This window comes from Eptesicus fuscus, chromosome 17, assembly GCF_027574615.1.
Source record: "Eptesicus fuscus isolate TK198812 chromosome 17, DD_ASM_mEF_20220401, whole genome shotgun sequence".
NCBI lineage: Eukaryota > Metazoa > Chordata > Mammalia > Chiroptera > Vespertilionidae > Eptesicus > Eptesicus fuscus.
Window position 1 is genome coordinate 37,477,510 of NC_072489.1, and position 22,638 is coordinate 37,500,147.

The following is a 22,638-nucleotide window of genomic DNA, read 5'->3' on the forward strand; positions in this document are numbered from 1 at the left end:
ATATTCACTTACTTTATACTTTGAAATTCTATTAAGGATGAATGGTATGTCATCTTGCTGAAGCTTATAACAGCTTTATTGAATAACTGCATTTCTGTACCTTTGATAGAAATGATAAAACAAAGGGAGATGCTTTATGTTTATGTATGCCTTTGTCCTAATTCATTGTGTGCTATAAGCTTTTGAGGTGTCTCTTCCTTTGTGGATTTGTTGTAAAATTTTGTTTAATGAGCTATAACACAGTTGTGCTATCTTGGTATCTTGAATGAAAATCAATCTCACTGTCATTCAACTTTCTCTCTCAAATAACTAAAGTCCAAACTTTTTGTTCCTCTGCAGGGAAGAGATGTTATATTAGTAAGTTTCTGAATAGGGTATTTGTTAGTAGGTTAATGTCTTAATTATAGGTGTCAGCATATGCAAATGTTCCAGGTTTAATAAAATGTAGTAATACATGTAATGTTTAACATATATAGAAATTAAAATGTTCTTATTTACTCTAAGTATAAAATTTTATTTGAAAATGTAAGCCTAAATCAAACTATAGAAAAAAATTAATGAATTTATAATATGCTGATGCCTTCCTTTATTATTTTCATCTCTCAAAAATTATTTTTAATTTGAAAGCTAATATGAGTTATATTTTTAACTGCAGTGCTGGAAATGTACACTAAGCTAAAAGAACAGATGAGTGCAAAAAGGTGAGTTGGTTTCTTTCCTAATTGCTTTTAATAAGAATCCCTTTTTTAAAAATTACTTGAAGGCATGTTTAGACTTACTGTAAATTATAGTGAATCATGTGAAGTTTGCTTCTATGCTTTGTTCATCCAATTTGCTCATCAGAATCATTCAATATAGCAGTTCTTAGCCATTTATTTGTGGATCTTTACCCTATGTAAATGATATGGAAGATTGATCATATTGTTGAGGGATAAATAAACAACTGAACAGGAATGAAAAAATATTGATTAATTTATGCAACATTGACATTGCATAAGATCAAAGACTAAGTGTGTATTGTAAGTCCACAGATGAAAGTAAAGTATGGGTAGTTATATTTTGACAATCTGGGCTAGTGTAGTTCATGTTCTGTTTTATAACACAAATGCATAAATGACAAATGAAAAGTAAAAATAATTTGAAGTAGTTTATTAATTGCAATAGAAACATTGTTTAACCTGTTTTAAAGATGAAAAGTTTATTTTTAAATATATTTTTTTATTTTTTAATTATAGTTGGCATGCAATATTATATTAATTTCAGGTATACAGCATAGTGATTAGACATTTATCTAACTAATGGAGTGATCACCCTAATAAATCACCATCTGACACCATACATAGTTATTACAATATTATTGACTATATTTCTGTGGTATATTTTACATCCCCATACCAATTTGTACTTCTTAATACCTTTACCTAAATGTGTTCATTTCTGACCAAATATATCTATATATCTATATACATAAAGCCTAAGTGACTGTTTCGACCAGACGACCCGTTGGTAGCTATGATGTGCACTGACCACCAGGGGGCAGACGCTCAACGCAGGAGCTGCCCGCTGGTGGTCAATGTGCTTCCACAGCCAACCTCCTGCAGCTGACCAGCCTCCTGCGGTCCCTCCCCGCCGCCGGCCCCAATTGGGACTGGGCGAGATGGCCCCAATGGGCCCTGGTCGCCGGCCAGGCCGAGGGACCCCACCCGTGCACAAATTCGTGCACCGTACCTCTAATATATATGTTTGTTTGGTTTCTTTTTTGTTGTTGTTAATCCTCAACCAAGGATATATTTCCATTGATTTTTAGGGAGAGTGGAAGAGAGAGGGAAGGACAGAGAGAAACATTGATGTGAGAGAAACACATCGTTTGGTTGCTTCCTGCACAATGGTTGCCTCCTGTGCAAGCTTTGACCAGGGCCCAGACTGGGGAGGAGCTTGCAACCAAGGTACATGCCCTTGACTGGAATTGAACCTGGTGTCCTTTGGTCCACAGGCCAACGCTCTGTACACTGAGCCAAACTGGCTAGGGCCAAATATATATATATTTTTAAGTAATATTATTTATATTATAACAATTCTAGTGATTTTAAATTACAATAAAATTTAGGTGTAATTTTTAAATTAGTGGTATAATTTTGTGACAATTTGCAAAATATACTCTACCTTTGAGAATATATAAGCTAGAAAACCAATAAATATTTTTAAGTAGCTTTTCAACCTTCTGTTTTTTTAGTTTGCATATATATTACTTTCTGGTTTATTTTTCGATAGTGCCTTTTCTCATTTTAATATCTAAATCACTGGAAAGGCATAGAATATTAATTAATTTAAAAATCCTCTACCAACTCTTAAATGAATTTTGGTGGTGAATATTATTGCAGGATATTGACAATTTTGGAAAGTTTGAGTCCTACTATTAATTTTAGTATCTTGACCAAATTATATAACCTTTTTCTGTGTTTTAGTTTTCTCATCTATAGATTAATAGTAATAATCTGCCATAGACATCTGCCTTATAGAAGTCTAGAGAAAATTGAAGTATGTATATGAAATTATATATTAGTTTTTCTAGGGCATAAGCTATACTTTACTAATTGCTGCATATCCAGCATGTCACCAGTGCCTACTAAGTAATAGGCATTCAGTATTTGTTGAAATGGAAAAAAAATCGCTCTGCCAGTGTTTTTTTTTATTTTTTGTGACACGATATTATTTCTAATTATCTTAGTTACATTTTAAAAAATTTCTTAAAATATATTTTACTTTAAATTAAATCTATGCTTTGTATTTTTGGATGGTGATGGTGTGTTGATGGGAGAGATATTAATGAAATCACCTATCAACTAAATATTCTAATTTAAAAATTTATAATTATTATACATTTAGGTATAGTGATGACTATAATGCTTGTGATGTTATATAATTTGGGTGAAGTGAAATGAAGTTGTATGTTAGTGTATAAGCCATGAATTTTCAGCTTGTTGCTTATTCTTATGGTTTATAGTTTGTGTTTATTAGTAAATAAAAATAAATGTTTGTTTTACTTATACCTGACTTTTTTGATGGGAGTGTTAGATTATTTGCAAAATTAATGTAATAAGAACTTTATAGAGTTTTCTTTTTAACTTCTCACAGGTATTACTCTGCTCTAAAAACTATGGAACAATTAGAGAATGTATATTTTCCCCGGGTTAGTCAATACCGGTTTTGTCAGCTAATGATAGAAAATCTTCCTAAACTCCGTGAGGATATTAAAGAAATCTCTATGTCTGATCTCAAAGACTTTTTGGAAAGCATTCGAAAACATTCTAATAAAATAGGTGAAGCAGCAATGAAACAGGTGAGGTTAAATTTTTTTAAATTTAATGTTATTTAATAATCTAGGTTATAGAATATATTCAAAGTTTACTTTCTTTATGTCCATAAAATGCTTATTTTTGTTTAGTTTTACCCTTTTTTCATCTTTCCTGGTTCCTGTTTAGAATGGACTTCACTAGAGTCTTCTTTTGAATTGTGGTTATTCCTTATTTAACTTGACGTACTATCTGATTCTTTGGCAGTGTTCCCCAACTATGTGGTATTACATTAACTTTTGCCACCAGTCAAATTTGGTATAAAATTAGCTGAAAAGTGGCAGCCTTTTTATGCTAAGGTTCTAAATTGCTCTCTCTTTAAAACAAATTGAAAGTATTATCTGGAATTAACTCCCATCTTACCTTATAATAGACAAATATGCAAATTGACCGCACCTTAGCCACGCCCAAGCCACGCCCACCAACCAAACCACGCCCATCAACCACGCCCACCAGGAAACCGTTGCAGGGAAGCTGGGGTGGGCGGAGCCCAAGGCCCGGAAAGCCGCCCGGGGCTTTCCGGGCCTTGGGCGCCAGCGGGGTGCCTGCTCCGATCGCAGGAGCGAGCCGACCTGGGGGGTTGGCTCGCTCCTGCGATCGGGTCGCAGGGACGCTGGGTGCAGCCGAGCCCAAGGCCACCGCCCAGGGCCAAGCCGGGACCCTGAAAGAAGGTAGAAGGCGGTGGCCACAGCCAAGGCCTGGGTCCCTGGTGCCGGCAGAAAACTGGTGCAGGCAGCCAGGTGAATGAAGGTCTATTGCACGAATCTTCGTGCAAACGGGCTACTAGTAGCTCAATAATAAAAAGGCAAGCAATGGGAAAAGATTTGGCAGTTATAAAGTTAATGTACCTACCTTTGAGTCAGCATTTCCTCTCCTAGTTATTTACCAATGATAAATAAAAACATGTTCTCATGATGTTCATAGTTGTTTTGTTCACAGTTGGCTAAAAACTGGCAACAGCCTAAGGAGAATGGATAAACAAATTGTGCTATACTCATAAAATGGAATATTACTTAGCAATAAAAAGGAATGCATTGCTGCTATGTGTGACAGCATATGTATATCTCCCAGCCATTATGCTTCTGTACAGCAAAGGAAACAATTATCAGAATGAAAAGGCCATCTACAGAATGGAAGAAAATGTTTGCAACCTATATATTTCATTAGGGATTAATCTCCAAAATATGTAAAGAACTCTTACAACTCAATAGTAAAAAATCTGATCATCTGATTTTAAAAATGGTCTAAGGACTTGAATAGACTTTTTAAAAAAAATCTTCATCTGAGGATATTTTTTCCATTGATTTTTAGACAGAGTGGAAGGGAGAGAGGAGGGAGGGAGGGAGAGAGAGAGAGAGAGAGAGAGAGAGAGAGAGAGAGGGGGAGGGAAACATCAACATGAGAGAGACACATAAATTGTTTGCCTCCTGCTTGCACCTCAACCGGGGCCAGAGATCAAATCTGCAGCTGAGGTGTATACCCTTGACAGGGAATCAAAAACTGTGACACTTTGGTCCTTGGGCTGATGTTCTAACTACTGAGCCAAACTGACCAGGGCAATTGATGTGTTTTTTTTTTTTTTTTAAAGTAGACATACAAATGGCCAATAGGTATATGAGAACATGTTAGCATCACTAACCTCAGGGAAATGCAAAACAAAATCACGATGGGATATCACCTCACACCTGTTAGGATGGCTATTATAAAAGAGAGAGAGAGAGAGAGAGAGAGAGAGAGAGAGAGAGAGAGAGAGAGAGAGAAAGAACAAGTGTTGGCAAGAATGTGGAGAAATTGGCAAGAGATACAAGGTGGCGGTGGAGTAAGTGGACGCTACACTCACCTCTTCCCAAGGACCAAACTGAAATTACAGCTAAAAATATAGAACAATCAACTTAATAACCAATCAAATTAATAACCAATCGAAGAATAGCTGAACAGAAATCTTATAGTCAAGGATTTACAGAAGAAGCCATAGCAGACTGGTAGGAAGGGTGGGGACATGAAAAGGGCTAGCTCCCCAGGGCAGTAGATGAGATCTCGGTGGGATATCTCAGCTGCAAAGGTTCTCCCTGAGGAGCTTGGGGTCTCAACCCCATGCTGGGCTCTCCAGCCCAGAGCACCAGAGCCATGAAGAGGTGACCACATAACACCTGGCTGTGAAAATCAGCAATTATGTATGCCAGGGAGAGATGGGAGTCTACTCGCTAGAGACACAGGCACCCTCTTAAAGGGTCAATGCACAAAAACTCTTTTGCAGCCATTCCCCCTGAGCTCTGGCAGAGGGGAAGCTGGAGCAGACTAGAGTCACATGAGAAGAGACTGGGTTTTATGGCTCTGGGGAGAGAGCAGAGGGACAGCTGCCAGGATCCTTGTGCTGAGTCACTCTCCCACACCCCAGACATCATCTTTCTTGGGTGGAACACATCCTCATAGCAATAAACTGACTTCTGAGCAGTAGCCACATGCAGCCTGCCCCATCCGAGGAGCAGCAGCCTCGTGAGCAGCCCGTCCCCTTCCAAGGAGCAGAAGCCGTGCGAGCAGCCTGCCCCTACCAGCCAGAGGAGCCACCACTGCTGCGAGCAGCACCCACCAGAGGAGCTGCTGCTGTGACCGCCCGAGGAGCAGCCGCCACCCAAGGAGCTACTGCCACCCGAGGAGCAGCCCTGATATGACTCGACACCTAGATCCTTCAGTGAGAGCAAAAATGGGGAAACAAAGAAATCCCCAAAGGAAAGAGGAATTGCCAGAAAAGGAGCTAAGTGAAACCGAGGCATGCAATATGTCAGAAAAAGAATTCAGAATAAGGGTCATACAGTACATAAACCAGATGGATGAAAAAAATCAACAACTTATGTAAGAATCAAGAAGAAATGAAGAGTGATATAGCTGCAATAAAAAACATTGTGGAAAGTTTCAACAGTAGACTAGGAGACGTGGAGGACCGAATTAGCAAGTTAGAAGACAGGGAAGCAAAACACACCCAAACTGAACTGCAATTGGAGAAAAAAATTAAAAGACAGGAGAAGAGCCTAAGGGAGCTTTGGGACAACATGAAACGAAGCAACATATGAATAATAAGGGTTCCAGAATGACAGGAAGAGGAACGAGGGTTAGAAAACCTATTTGAAGAAATAATGTTGGAAAACTTCCCTGATGTGGGGAAGAAAAAAGTCACACAAGCACGAGAGTCCCAAACAAGATGAGCCCGAAAAGACCCACACCAAGACACGTCATAATTACAATGGCAACTGTTCAGGACAAAGAGAGAATCTTAAAGGCTGCAAGAGAGAGACAGAAAGTTATGTACAAGGGATCTCCCATTAGAATATCAAATGATTTCTCAACAGAAACACATCAGGCCAGAAAGGAATGGAAGGAAGTTTACAAAGTGATGCAAAGCAAGGGACTGAATCCAAGAATAAGGAGCTTCACAGACAAAAAAGGCTAAGGGAGTTTATCACCACCAAACCAGCAATGCAAGAAATGCTAAAGGGACTGGTGTAAAAAGAAGAAATAGCCGAAACCGGTTTGTCTCAGTGGATAGAGTGTCGGTCTGCGGACTGAAAGGTCCCAGGTTCGATTCCGGTCAAGGGCATGTACCTTGGTTGCGGGCACATCCCCAATAGGGGGTGTGCAGGAGGCAGCTGATGGATGTTCTCTCTCATCGATGTTTCTAACTCTCTATCTCTCTCCCTTCCTCTCTGTAAAACATCAATAAAATATATTTTAAAAAAAAGAAGAAATAAAAAGGGAAGAAAGAACACAGGCACAAAAAATAAAAATGGCTACAAACAAGTACCTATCAATAATAACTTTAAACATAAACAGACTAAATGCTCCAATCAAAAGACATTGAGTGGCTGAATGGATAAGAAAACATGACCCATATAAGTGAGTGAGCCTAATAGGCGGCCGGTAGGCGGAGGCAGAGCTGGGTGCTCTAGGAATGACCGACTTCTGTGTGGGTTATGTGGGCCCTCCTGTTGTAATTGAGTGTTGATTGCTATTGGCGCGTTTGTTCAGGCTGGCTAACTATAAGGATCAACCCCAACCACATGGTTGTTGACAGATGAATGATTTAAGGAATTGTGGTATGTACATAAAAGGGAATACTACACCCAGTCTATAAAAAGGAAAATAATCTAAAATAGTCACATTCATAGAATCAAAGAGTGGGATGGTGGTTACCAGGGGCTGGAAGGAGCGGGGAAAGAGGTGTTACCAATCAACAGGTGTAATGTTGCAGTTAAGCAAGATGGATAAGCTTTAGCGGTCTGCTGTACAACATTGTACTTATAGTTAAAAATAATGTATTATTAATATATTAACATAATGTTAATATTAATATATATAATAATCTATGTACACTTAAAAATTTATGGTGGATCTCATCTTAAGTATGCTTACCACAATAAAATACAATTTTTTGAAAAGTAAGTAGAGGGAAATAATAAAGGTAAGAATAGAAATCAATATAATAGAAAACAAAACACTGTAGGGAGAATCAACAGAGTTAAAAGTTGGGTCTTAATCTTTTTAAATAAAATTATAAACCCTTGCAGGACTGTTCAAAAAAGAAGAGAAAGGGCACAGGCCATAAATTAAAAATGGGATATTACTTCATATCCTATACCTGCAGACAAAAATATAAGAAAATATGAATGAATTCTTGAACCAATTTTGGCCATAATAAATTTTGAAATAATCTGAATTTTTTTTTTCTCAAATAGGCACAACAGCAGAAAACCTTCAGTGTTGCTCTGCAGAAGCAAAATAATGTAAAATTTGGGAGGAACATGTATATAAATGATAGAATTACAGAAGAAAGGAATGAAATTGTGTTGAAACATACATTTGAGGAAGAGGATGAGAATGAAGAGGAGGTGACTAGAGTTACTTTATCTCTGTCTTTCTTTACTTTCCTTTTTTATTTTCTTTATTTTTTCTTTTTTGATTAAGGTATTACATATGTTTCCTTATTTCCCCATTGTCCCCTCACCCCCGACTCATGCCCTCACCCCCCCTGGTGTCTGTGTCCATTGGTTAGGCTTTTATGCTTGAAAAGAAGTCTTTTGGTTGACCTCTCCCCCTAACACGCCCCCCCCCCCACACCTTCCCTCTGAGGTTGACGATCTGATTGATGCTTCTCTGTCTCTGGATCTGTTTTTGTTCATCAGTTTATGTTGTTCATTATATTCCACAAATGAGTGAGATCATGTGATGTTTATTTTTCTCTGACTGGCTCTCCACTTCCATCCATGCTTTTGCAAATGGTAAGAATTCCTTCTTTTTTTTACCGCAATGTAGTATTCCACTGTGTAGATGTACCACAGTTTTCTAATCCACTCATCTGCTGATGGGCACTTAGGCTGTTTCCAAATCTTAGCTATGGTAAATTGTGCTGCTATGAACATAGGGGTGCATATATCCTTTCTAATTGGTGTTTCTAGTTTCTTGGGATATATTCCTAGAAGTGGGATCACTGGGTCAAATGGGAGTTCCATTTTTAGTTTTTTAAGGAAACTCCATACTGTTCTCCACAGTGGCTGCACCAGTCTGCATTCCCACCAACAGTGCACGAGGGTTCCTTTTTTTCCTCATCCTCGCCAGCACTTGTCATTTGTTGATTTGTTGATGATAGCCATTCTGACAGGCGTGAGATGATACCGCATTGTCCTTTTGATTTGTATCTCTTGGATGATTAGTGACTTTGAGCATGTTTTCATATGTCTCTTGGCCTTCCTTATGTCCTCTTTTGAAAAGTATCTATTTAGGTCCGTTGCCCATTTTTTGATTGGGTTATTTATCTTCCTTTTGTTAAGTTGTATGAGTTCCCTGTAAATGTTGGAGATTAAACCCTTATCGGTGATAACATTGGCAAATATGTTCTCCCATACAGTGGGCTTTCTTGTTGTTTTGTTGATGGTTTCTTTTGCTGTGCAGAAGCTTTTTATTTTGATGTAGTCCCATTTGTTTATTTTCTCTTTAGTTTCCATTGCCCTAGGAGCTGTATCAGTGAAGATATTGCTTCGGCATATGTCTGAGATTTTGCTACCTGTGGAATCCTCTAATATTTTTATATTTTCTTCCTTTGCATGAATTTGTTTTCTTTTAAGTTGTAATGTATGACTGTGATTCTTATTCTTACCATGTGCAAATTAAATTTATGTAGACTAGTTAGTGATAGTAAGGCAATAGAATGATCTGAAGTATTAGATTGCATAATCAAATGATAAACACGAAATATTATAGTTTATATTTATAAATCAGAGATAGTTCAACTTAGTTGTTCTGCCACAACGAGGAACAAAAGTGTAAATCTAATTTTTTGAAGTGATCGGTTATATTTTAATTATCTGTGGTAAACATTTAATTTCATGATGGCGTGACCTTAAAATTTAGACTGATTCTGGATAGCCTGCCTTTAAAAAAAATTGGTGCTGAGATATATAAAAGAATTCTAATATGATTAAAGTTTTTTATTTCTTTTTTAAAAGTTTTTTATTTCTTTTTTTTTTTAATTTCTTTATTGATTAAGGTGTCACATATTTGTCCTCATCCCCCCATTCCCATCCCACCCCTCTCCCCACGCATGCCCCAATCCCCTGTTGAACTTAACCGTTGGATAGGCTTATATGCATGCATACAGGTCCTTTGGTTGAACTCTCCCCCTCCCCCCACCCTCCCCCTACCCTCCCCTATCCTCCCTCTGAGGCCCGATAGTCCGATCGATGCCTCCTTGCTTCTGGTTCTGTTCTTGTTCCTCAGTCTATGTTGTTCATCATTTCCTCTAGATGAACGAGATCAAATGTCACTAGATATATACTAATAAGAACTGAATGTGAGACGAGCAATAATAGTTATGCTGACAGGCAAATGAATCAATCTGTAGCGAGCTTCCCCCTGGACCAACAGTTCTTTTGAGACCCAATTTCGATGTCCAGTAGTTCCTTATGTGTACATGTCAGCACTGACCCCTCAGCTCTGGATGGTGGACAAATGGTGGTAACAGAGGTCCGACTCCCTCTGGTTTGGTCTCGGCCGAACCCAGGGGCACGGCGTCACCTGGACTAAGGGGCACGTGGCCTCACCCATACCCAAGGGGCGCGTGGTCTCACCCGGGCCTGGGACCCAGCCTCACCCGGATGGATCCAGGGGCGCACGGCCTCACCCGGACCCAGGATCTGGCTTCACCCGTACCCAGGGACGCTTGGCCTCTCCCAGACCCAGGGGCATGTGGCCTCACCCGGGCTTAGTTGCACAAGGCCTCACCTGGATCCAGGGACACATGGTCTCTCCCGGACCCAGGGACTCTTGGCCTCTCCCAGACCCAGGGCCACTTGGGCTCACCCGGGCCTAGGTGCACGAGGCCTCATCCGGATCCAGGGACGCATGGTCTCACCCGGACCCAGGGACGCTTGGCCTCTCCCAGACCCAGGGCCACTTGGGCTCACCCGGGCCTAGGTGCACGAGGCCTAACCCGGATCCAGGGACACATGGTCTCACCCGGACCCAGGGACGCTTGGCCTCTCCCCGACCCAGGGCCACTTGGGCTCACCCGGGCCTAGGTGCACGAGGCCTCACCCGGATCCAGGGACACATGGTCTCACCCAGACCCAGGAACGTTTGGCCACTCCCAGACCCAGGGCCACTTGGGCTCACCCGGGCCTAGGTGCACGAGGCCTCACCCAGATCCAGGGAGGCATGGTCTCACCCGGACCCAGGGACGCTTGGCCTCTCCCAGACCCAGGGCCACTTGGGCTCACCCGGGCCTAGGTGCACGAGGCCTCACCCGGATCCTGGGACACATGGTCTCACCCGGACCCAGGGATGCTTGGCCTCTCCCAGACCCAGGGCCACTTGGGCTCACCCGGGCCTAGGTGCACGAGGCCTCACCCGGATCCAGGGACACATGGTCTCACCCGGACCGAGGGACGCTTGGCCTCTCCCCGGCCCAGGGCCACTTGTGCTCACCCGGGCCTAGGTGCACGAGGCCTCACCCAGATCCTGGGACACATGTTCTCATCCGGACCCAGGGACGCTTGGCCTCTCCCAGACCGAGGGCCACTTGGGCTCACCCGGGCCTAGGTGCACGAGGCCTCTTCCGGATCCAGGGACGCATGGTCTCACCCGGACCCAGGGACGCTTGGCCTCTCCCAGACCCAGGGCCACTTGGGCTCACCCGGGCCTAGGTGCACGAGGCCTCATCCGGATCCAGGGACGCATGGTCTCGCCCGGACCCAGGGACGCTTGGCCTCTCCCAGACCCAGGGCCACTTGGGCTCACCCGGGCCTAGGTGCACAAGGCCTCTCCCGGATCCAGGGACACATGGTCTCACCCGGACCCAGGGACGCTTGGCCTCTCCCAGACCCAGGGCCACTTGGACTCACCCGGGCCTAGGTGCACGAGGCCTCATCCGGATCCAGGGACGCATGGTCTCGCCCGGACCCAGGGACGCTTGGCCTCTCCCAGACCCAGGGGCACGTGGCCTCACCCGGGCCTAGGTGCCCGAGGCCTCACCCGGATCCAGGGACACATGGTCTCACCCGGACCCAGGGACGCTTGGCCTCTCCCAGACCCAGGGCCACTTGGGCTCACCCGGGCCTAGGTGCACGCGGCCTCACCCGGATCCAGGGACACATGGTCTCGCCTGGACCCAGGGGTGTGTGGGCTCTCCCAGACCCAGGGGCGCTTGGCCTCGCCCGGGCACGGGATCCAGCGTCATCCGGGTCCAGGGGCACTTGGCCTCACCCAGACCCGGAGTCCGGCCTCACCTGGACCCAGGGGCATGTGGCCTCAGCTAGACCCAGGGACGTGAGGCCTCACTTATACCCAGAGGCGTGTGACCACACCCGAGCCCAGAGGCGCGCAACCCCGCCCGCACCCGGGTCTCAGCGGGGCCCCGTCTTCCCGATCCCAATTCCTGCCGGTCAATCCCCCCTCAGCAATTCCCCTGGCCATCCTTCCGGAGCTCCAGTATGGCTGCTGCAGAACTCGTCGGGCGGCGGCTCGGCGAAGCTCCGGTGCACCCGGTGCATGGCGGTGGGCCAGTCTGGCGTCGCTGCGTCGGCCCTTGGGTCTGCATCGGTGGCCGGTCGCCGAGCATGCGCACCTGGCCGCTTCCGGGGCGTTGAGATTCTTGACGGACTCAGAGGTCAGCAAGCGCGGAGTCTCCCACCCCATGACTCATAGGGGCTCGTCTGTCCGTGCTTGGCTGCCAGTGGAGCCGTCCCCTTAGCTGGAGACCGCCGGGGGAACTGCGCCGAGTACGTTCCAGGCCGCTGTTGTATCGCCTGAGCCATAGTTCTTTTGTGTCGCCTGAGCTGTAGTTCTTAAAGTGTGGTCTTTGGGTCACCGGCATCAGCATCATCCCACATACCCCTCTTTTATTCTAGTTGTAGAGCATCTACTCAGCCAGCCCTATGGTGGTCTTGGATGGTGTCTGCTCTGCTCTCTTGTCGTAGTCTCAAAGTTGTTGTGGTAGGCAACAATCAGGCTTCCGCCCTATGCCTCCATCTTGGTCCTCCTTTGTATAGTTAAGTCTTGATTGTTGTTGGTGTCACTGGGGGGGCTCTCTTTGTCTATAAAGGAAGAGTTGCTGTGCAGGAGACACGTTTATGGGCCGGGTCTTGGTGCAGCAAAGCTTTGGCGCTCACTGAATATTCCCGTTGAATGTGTCCCTTATGCACGTGGTTGAAATCTGGTGTCATCTCCCACAGACCACTAGATGCCCTCGTTTCTGGGTCTCCAATGGGGTGTAGATCAGCTACTGCCTTAGGCACTCAGCAAGGATTACAGCAAAAACTGTAGTTTCTTCCTCCTGTCTGAGTGGCCCTGGAGCAGTCCGACTAGAACAGCAGATCATCTGGTCCGCTGCCAGAGGGCAGGCCACCCACATGCATAAGCCGTTGCTTGGGGCGCAGGTGTGCCTGCAAGACTTGCGGGGCAGGTCTTCAAAACGTGCGGGGCGGGTCCCAGGGCGGGGCGGGGTCTCAGGGCGCCAACAGGCCATGGTGCGGCGAGCCTCGATGGCTGTGAGTCTGGTCCTTCTGCCTTCCATGTATCTAAGTCCCCTCGTTCCGCACTCCAGCGCAGCAAACACTGATTGCTGGGCGCACCTCTGCAAGAGTCCCGCCTCTCCCCGCAGGCATCTGGGTCTCCCGGGGTTCGCCAGAAGATGGGTTTCAGGGTGATGGAGAGCTAATCTCCCTTAGGTTTGGAACAAAAGCCCCTTTCCCCCGCCACCAGCCAGACCCACGCACCTCCACACCTCATCCCCTCCGATTTCGCTGGGTGCGAGGCAACAGAACAGCCTTTAACCTCCGCCGCCATCTTTTTCAAACTTCTCAATTTGTACTTCTTAATCCCTTCATTTCAGTCAACTCTACTGAAGTCTAGCGCCGCCGGGAGGTGCACGGAAAGGGCGCCCGGGCCTCCGTCCGGTGCGCGGTGCGCGCGTCCCGCGGAACCAGGCGCGCGAGGGCCGCGCGGCTGGGACGGGCGCTGGGTGGCCGCCGAGCTCCAGGCACCGCCATCGCCGTGTTCCGGACGTCGCCGCCGCGGCATCCCCCCAATTTATACTTCTTAATCCCTTGAATTCAGTCAACTCTACTGAAGTCTAGCGCTGCCGGGAGTTGCACGGAGAGGGCGCCCGGGCCTCCGTCCGGTGCGCGGTGCGCGCGTCCCGCGGAGCCAGGCGCGCGAGGGCCGCGCGGCTGGGACGGGCGCTGGGCGGCCGCCGAGCTCCAGGCACCACCATCGCCGTGTTCCGGACGTCGCCGCCGCGGCGTCCCCCCAATTTATACCTCCCAATCCCTTGAATTCAGTCAACTCTACTGAAGTCTAGCGCCGCCGGGAGGTGCACGGAGAGGGCGCCCGGGCCTCCGTCCGGTGTGCGGGGCGCGCGGCCCGCGGCACCAGGCGCGCGGGGGCTGCGCGGCGGGGACGGGTGCTGGGAGGCCGCCGGGCTCCGGGCGCCGCCGCTGCGGCGGCGTCCCCAGCGTCCCGGGCCGGGCAGCCTGCGGGGGCGGCGGAGTTGCGAAAGTGAGTGAGTTTCCCAGGGTTTCGCCCGGAATGGGGTTCAGTGCAATCGGAGCCGGTGCTCAGCGCACTCCGGAGCCTTTATCTCCTTCCTGCCAGTGAACTCCGGCCAGGTCATCAGCCGCCCCCTCCTCTCCGGTTCCATCCTCCCCGCAGGCGCGTGTGCTCGTGTCTCCGCCCGTTTCTCCATACCTCAGGCTTTTACGGCTTCCCCGACTGTCCCCGTGGCCTTCTCCTTCCCCCCAGCTGTGGGCATTTCAGTCCGCCAGCTCTCCTGTGGTTCTGGACGATGTCCGTTCTGACCTCTAGTTGTATTTTTGAAATTGTTGTGCCCGGCTGCAGGTTAGGTGTTTAACCTATGCCGCCATCTTGGTTTCCTCAAGTTTTTTATTTCTTGAAAAAGTTTTAGTAAGTTTAGAAACCTTGAAATTATTATTTTAAAAGATTATTTACTTAGAGAGAGAGAGGAACAGAAAGAGAAAAGGAGAGGGAGAGGGGGAGAGAGAGAGAGAGAGAAACATCAATCGAACCTGTGACCCTTTGATGCTTGGGCGCATACTCTAAACAGTGAGCAGCACTGGCCAGGGATGTTTTGTATGTTTAACTGTTGAGAGTATTGCCATCATGCCCTACTGCTAAATCCATACTGTAAGAAAAACTTGGTTGTTTCCCTGTTTTTACAGATCTAGTTTATTATTACTTGTATTTGTTTCTATCATTTTCCCTAATAAGTAACATTATAATAAAAATAAGTCTACTCTGGGGACTCATGAGCATAGGAATACGTTCCTTTAAAAATAATTTATTTCTCAAGTTTGAGAAACTTTATACTACTCTATTTCATCTATTCTGAGGTGCAACTTCTCAGAGTTGGGATACATCTTAAATTGATATCATAGTTTCAAGTGCTAGTGTTTTTTTCTTTCTTAGTGTTTTATAAAATAATAATGATTATGTCTTCAATTTGATGAAATAATGGTAAATCATATGACTTAGCTGCATAAGAGTAGGAACTTTGTCTATAGCTATACCATAAATCCCTCTTTACCAAAAGCAATAATGAGGTAGCCTCTTATCTGTAACAGTTTTTCTAGCACCCTACCAAGTATGTTGAAGACATAAGTTTCCCTCCTTTATTACCTTACTAGAGGCCCAGTGCACGGATTCATGCGCTGGTGGGGTCCCTCGGCCTGGCCTGCGGGGATAGGGCTGAAACCGGCTCTCCGACATCCCCCAAGAGGTCCCGGATTGTGAGAGGGCTCAGGCCAAGCCGTGGGACCCCACCAGTACACAATCGGGGCTGGGGAGGGACCGTGAGAGGGCTCCAGGGCATGTCCAGCCCATCTCGCCCAGTCCCGATCAGCCAGACCCCAGCAGCAAGCTAACCTATAGTTGGAGCATCTGCCCCCTGGTGGTCAGTGCATGTCTTAGCGACTGGTCGAATGGTCGGACACTTAGTATGTTAGGCTTTTATTATCTATCTATCTATCTATCTATCTATCTATCTATCTATCTATCATCTATAAAAGCCTAAGTGACGATTATAACCGAACAACCGTAATGACTAGAACGACTGGTTGCTATGATGTGCACTGATGACCAGGGGGCAGACGCCCAACACAGGAGCTGCCCCTGGTTGTCAGTGCGCTCCCACAGCCAACCTCCCAAGGCAGGCAGTTGGCCAACCTCCCGCAGCCCCTTACTGCCCTCCCCCTGCCCCGGGGCGGGTCCTTACCCTGGCTAAGGCTCCGGGCACAGGGCACCAGAGAATCTGGGTCCGGGAAGCCCGTAGGAGGAGAGCAAACCCAAGGCTAATTGAGACAGAGTAGCAGCTCTGAGGGGGCAGAAGGGGCAAGGCAGCAGCCTAACTGGAAAGACGTAAAGTAAGCACCACCGCCATCTTACCTCTGTCACTGCACTGCGCCTCTCGCCCTTCTGCCCCCATCAGCCACTTCTAGCTTGGCCCCGTGCCTTTCTGGGCTCCCAACCGCTGATTGGCTAGCGCTCCTGCGGCTGCGGTAGGAGAGACTATCTGTCTGTCAGCAACTCCGCCCCAGGGAGTGAGGTGGCCGGAGCGTGGGCAGCGAAGTAGAGCTCTATTTCCACCTCAGAGGGTAGCTGGTGTTTAGGAGTTTTGGGGCACTCTGTCTGTGGTCTTTGCTTGCTGCTACCTCAGCACATCTACACAATTAGATCAGGGACTGCCGGCCAACCTCCTGCAGACTCTCCCCTCCCCCAGTGCCCGAATTCATGCATCGGGCCTCTAGTATAGGATAATCTAAAATAGCCAGTGATGATACATATACACAGAATGACCTACTGAACAAATGCCAAAAGAATGTAAAAAGGGCATTACATTGATAGTCTATGTTTTTTATAGGTGATAAATGTTATAGCATGAAGTTAATGCATCTCCTTGTCTATCTTTAACTTTACATTATCCAAGAGTGGACTAGTAGTTTGACCTCTAATTTTTTAAAAATGGTATTATTTTTCAGGTCTTAACTGTTCAAGAACTCGTTGATTTTTCTCCAGTTTACAGATGTTTGCACATTTATTCTGTTTTGGTAAGTATTTGTGTGTGTGTGTGTGTGTGTGCGTGTGCTTGTGTGTATGTGTGTGTGTGTGTGTGTATGTACGTGTTTTCATTACTCTGTTGGTTTGATTTTAGGGTGATGAGGAAACATTTGAAAATTATTATCGAAAACAAAGAAAGAAACAAGCAAGGCTGGTATTGCAGCCCCAGTCAAATATGGTAAGTATATAAAATTTTTGAATCGGTCATGTTGTCACTTTTTATCTCCTTACCTGCTTTAATTTCTTCAGAGCTTGCATCGCTATTCATTTAACTATAAATATTTATTGAACACCTACTATTTCCAATAATTGATTTAGGTGCTGATGGTACAACAGTGAGCAAAACAGATAAGTCCCTTCTCTCATGAACTTACATTCTATTGGCGAAGGTAGACAGTAAACAAATAAAATAGACAGTGAATAAGTAAAAGATAAACAAGTAAATATATGAGGTGTTGGGAGTGATCGTTAGTTTCTTACAATATGGTGGACTCTGTATCTTAATTAATTTTAAAAGTATTTGTTAAAATTGATTTTTTTAGAGAGAGGATAGAACAAAAGTATAGTCTGGACAAAAATGTAGTGAATATGGAACTGTTTCGTATGTTGGTTTTGGTGATAGTTACATGACCAGATATATTTGTGAAAACTTGTAGTGCATGAAAAAGAGTGAGTTTTATTGTATATAACTTATCATTAGATCTGACTATAAAACAAAGAAAACAGGAAAACCTAAATGAAGGCAGAAATTGAGATAAGTTTAAGCACTTATAAGCTTGCTGATATAATTAGGGAATAAGAAAATACAGAGAATGGCCAAAAAATGTAAAGAAAAATCAGGTAGAATACCTAGATATTGAAGATATGTTAACCAAAATTTAAAATTTTATGATAGGTTTAACAGTTGATGAATTCTCTTTAGTTGATCTGAAGAAATTATCTAGAAAGCATCACAGAAAGACAAAATGATAAAAATAGATAAGAGCCAGGGTATACAGAGAGAAGGTCTAACATATTTCTAGTTGGAGTTTCAGAAAGAGAAGATAAAACAAATGGTACAGAGGAGTATTTGAGGATATAATGGCTGAGAATTTGCCAGGACAGATGAAAAATAGAAACCTATAGATAAATGATAAAGATTTAATTATCTTTCCAAATCTTTGCTTCCAAAATAAATTCCTTAGAGTCAAGCCTAAGGAATACCAAGTAGGTTTAAATAAAGACAATTTATTCTTAAAGACCTTACAATGAAACTTCAGAACACCAAAGATAGAGAAAATAGAAAGCCTGAAAAACATTATCAGGTGACTTGATTAATTGATGTTGACTGAATACTTTACCCAAAACAGCAGACTACGCATGGTTTTCAATTAGAATTGGAATGTTCACCAAGATAGATCATATTCTGAGCCATTAAATGCATCTCAACAAATATAAAAGACTTGAAATCATACAGAGTATGTCTTCTGACCACAAGATCATTATCTATATTCAAAAATATAAATAATTATAAACAATATGCAATTGTAGACCATTTGTAAAGAGTTTGACATTTATTGTGAATCAGATGAAAAGTCATTGGAAGGTTTTTAGCAGAAGATATATGACCTCATTGCTATTTGGAAGTATCATTTTAGCAGGTATCTGGAGAATAGACTAAGGATCAAGCCTGAAAGCTAGGGAGACTAGGTAAGAGAATGATGTAATGTCCCAAGTGAGAGATGATGGTGGCTTGAATTAAATGCTGAGGAGGTGGGCAGTTCTGAAGTCATATTTACTTTTTAACTTGTTTATTGTCTGTCTTATTTTTAATGCAAGTTTCATGAGGGTAAGGACTTTTTGTTATTTATCAGTGTATCCCCTGGTACTTTAAAAATGTATGCAGCATATAGTAGGCTCTCAATAAATATTTGTTAATAAATGTAGTGATTTTTTTGTTCTGGTATGTATTGGTTTAAATTGATTTTTATTTTTCATTTAAAGCATGAAACAGTTGATGGCTATAGAAGATATTTCACTCAAATTGTAGGGTATGTATCTAATATGGAAATAAATATTATTTTTATATTATGTTAAATGTCAGAACTAATAATTTTGTATTTGGTTTTGAATTTTTTTAACTCATGTTATATCGGTAATTACTGTTTTTAGGTTCTTTGTGGTTGAAGATCATATTTTGCATGTGACCCAAGGATTAGTAACCAGGGCATACACTGATGAACTTTGGAACATGGCCCTCTCCAAGATAATTGCTGTCCTTAGAGCTCATTCAGTAAGTCAGACAGTTTATGTTACTGAATTTTTAATCTACTTTCAGAACTTCTGCGACAGATATTGTCAGAAGAAAACTACTTCCATCATTCTGCATATATTTAGTAATTGCTCAGGTTTGGAAATAGTACTGTCAGGCTTTCATTTGCTAATATTGGGCTGTGATTTTGCAACTGACTGGGGCTTCCTAAGACATTTTTAGTCTAGTATTATAGAAAACGAAGAATTAAGCTGGTCTTATTAATCTCAACTGAACTCTTCATTACATCACTGAAAAACACCATGAATGAAGGGTTTTTAATTATCATTCCAAATCTTTGCTTCCAAAATAAATTCTACTATTAAAACTAAAAAAACCCACCAAAACACAATAGAACTTGTTCTTCAATGTTCATAATTTGTTTGCAGTAATGCAATTATAAATTTTAAAAAAAATATGCAATGTCAAATTTTGAACTCATTTGAATAAAGGAACTTTATGTAATGAAATATTTTTAATGAATAAAAGTAAAATGATTAAGTATTTTTATAATATGCTTCTTGTGGAAATAATAAATATGTTAGTATTATAAAGACTACTGAAATTAATGATTGCTCAGTGTAGACTTTTTCTTAAGACAATTTCAGTAGTTTACCTTCAGTAAAATCTCTTCATACTTAAAATTTTATAACCTTATTTATAATTTTATTATTGAGAATATTGAAAACATTTTAAGATGATTAATAGCTTACATGATATTTATATTATAAACACACTGCATTTTTACTTATCAGTAATATAGATTCTTAATACACTATTTTCCAGTGAACTAATTTTCCTAACATATTAATAAAAAACAATATGTTTTATGGTTTATATTCAGACCTGCTCTGAATATGTAAAATTATAGTATGCTTCCTATTAATTCCATGACATCAAATACAAGGTCATAATATGTTGAGTGCAATATATCACACTCAAATTTTTATTAAATACTGTTAAGAGGACAGTGAATTTCACTATTCCTTTGAAATTAATTATTTTCTTTTGGTAAATTATTAATAAAATACTTAAATTGTCATTCTTATGTTAGAAAAAAGTAATATATTTGTGTCTCTTATAAGGCAAATATTTGAGAACTAAAAATATGATTTATATATATTTATAAATATAAATATATATATGTAAATATATATAAATATTTATATATATAAATATTTACATATATAAATATATATATGTAAAACCATTTTTTCATTTTAAAATAACTAGTGTCATTGCTTTAACCAAAGTTTACTATGTGCACATTTTAGGAAAATCTCTTAATATAATCCAGATATTTAGATACATTATTTTAATGAACTTTCCCTAAGAAATTTTACTAATTAGAGTAATCCAGCTGTGGATCTAACTAATAACCAAGATTCAAATTTTATTGTAAGTCTGGCAGAGTAAAGGGAAAAAAATCAGGTTTTAATTCGTAGTTTTTAACCTAATGACTCTGGTTTTTTTTATTTGTTTGTTTCCACTTCTACATCTACCCTACCTCCCACCCCTGCCACAGTCTTATTGCACTGATCCTGATCTTGTTCTGGAGCTGAAGAATCTCATTGTAATATTTGCAGATACTTTGCAGGTGGGTGATACTCTAACATTCAATTAATGGCCATTTTAAGCAATTAAAGATTTACAAAGTAATAGGCCATGCTCATTTAATTTATTGTGGATTAATGGTAGCAAAATAGTAGTAACCAAATGTTTACTTGAATGTTAGTATTTACCTAGGACTTTTCATACCGCTTCCTTCCTTATTATGAACCTTGGACAAAACTCATGGAATATTACCATCTTTTTAAATATTGGTCAGTTAGAATAGAAAAATTATTTTTGTAGTTAAAAAAAATACATGGTACAGCCCTGGCCAGTGTGTCTCAGTTGGTTGGGCGCCATCCCATGCTCCCAAAGTTTACCTGTTCGATTCCCAGTCAGGACACATGCCTGGTTGCAGGCTTGATCCCCAGTAGGGGGCATACTGGAGGCAGCCCATCAATGTTTTGCTCTCACAGTGATGTTTCTCTCTCTCTCTCTCCCTCCCTTACTCTCCCTCCCTCTCTCTCTCAAAATCACTCTTAAAAATCTTTAAAAAATAAAACAACCTAGCAACTTTATTTCTAAACAAACAAACAAAAAAACATGGTGCAGTAGAAAGAACTCTGTACTAGAAATTAGGAGATGCAAGTTCTGCCTTAGGACAGTGATCATGGGCCCTGGAAGTCACCCAAACACTGAGTTAATTTTCTGCCTCTGATGTTGAATAATTGTGTATCTACAAGTTTTCTAAACTTTATATCCTCATTTGTGAAAATAGATTTATTACTAGTTTTCAGAATTGTTTTGAGTTTTAAATGTGATAATTATGAAAACGCATAGTTTGACAGTTGTATTCACTCATTTCCTTCCTAATTTCAGATGTGCTATGACTGTGAGCAAATCACTTTACTTCTTTAAGTCTTTTTTTAAAACTAAGATTAAAACTGAACTATCTGAAAAATCAAAGTTTTAAGCTCATCCCTCCTCCTTTGTCACTGCTCATAAAGAATTGATTGCATGTTGTTTTCAGGCTTTAACCTTATGTGACTTTTTAATGGTTGAAATAATGTTTTATGAAATATAGACTAGCATTTTCCAAAGTGAGATAATAGATGTTACCTAGATAAGATTTCTCTGGTCAAAAATGTTTGGGAAATGCTAAGTTAAATAAAACAGACTTTTACATTAAAAGCTTTTCTCAGCAAATTTATACCATGCATTTCCAAAAGGAAGGTGATTATGCAGCATTTTCCCAATATATTTGACCATTGAATCTTTTTTCCCCTTATAACATCTATTAGGTTTAGAGCTTTATAAAATACTAGAGGCCCTGTGCATGAATTCATGCACCGGTGGGGTCTGGCTGGCCTGCGCCGATTGGGATGGGGGTGGGGGGCTGATTGGGAGCAAGGCTGGCCAGGGGGAGGAGCTGCAGGCAGTTGGCTGCCCGGCCCTGCCCCCTGGTCGAACTCCCAGTTGAACTCCCGGTCCAGGGGACAATTTGCATATTAGGCTTTTATTATATAGGATAATTTGGGAAATGTTAATTTAAACAGTTAGGTTTATCACAAGAGTCTTTCCATTCTAGAATAATAATTGTCTCATTTATTCTTAAACCTAAGAAGAAGATTCTACAAGCTCCTTTAATAAATTATTTTATTTGCCTTATATCTTTATTATTTGTATGGCTTATCAATAATAAAGGCCAAAATAATGTGGGGGTTTTTGTTTTCATAAATTTTGTGGCAAATATATCTGTAAAACTGATCTCTCTGGGAGGAAAAACAAAAAACTTTTGGTAAGTTTTATTGGAGACTGCCTTAATTT

General features: G+C 42.3%; 1 protein-coding gene across 5 annotated transcripts in view; it reads left to right on the forward strand.

The window, feature by feature from the left end:
* The window catches only part of EXOC6 (exocyst complex component 6), a 159,559-nt gene that overhangs the window by 54,781 nt on the left and 82,140 nt on the right, over nt 1-22,638 (forward strand). For all 5 annotated transcript variants that reach the window (XM_054728794.1, XM_054728795.1, XM_008156906.3 and 2 more), the window contains 8 exons: nt 656-701; nt 3,136-3,340; nt 8,084-8,236; nt 16,892-16,960; nt 17,065-17,148; nt 18,954-19,000; nt 19,122-19,242; nt 20,786-20,857. In XM_054728794.1, coding sequence (XP_054584769.1) covers nt 656-701; nt 3,136-3,340; nt 8,084-8,236; nt 16,892-16,960; nt 17,065-17,148; nt 18,954-19,000; nt 19,122-19,242; nt 20,786-20,857 — 797 coding nt within the window. The remainder of the gene's footprint in view (nt 1-655; nt 702-3,135; nt 3,341-8,083; nt 8,237-16,891; nt 16,961-17,064; nt 17,149-18,953; nt 19,001-19,121; nt 19,243-20,785; nt 20,858-22,638) is intronic.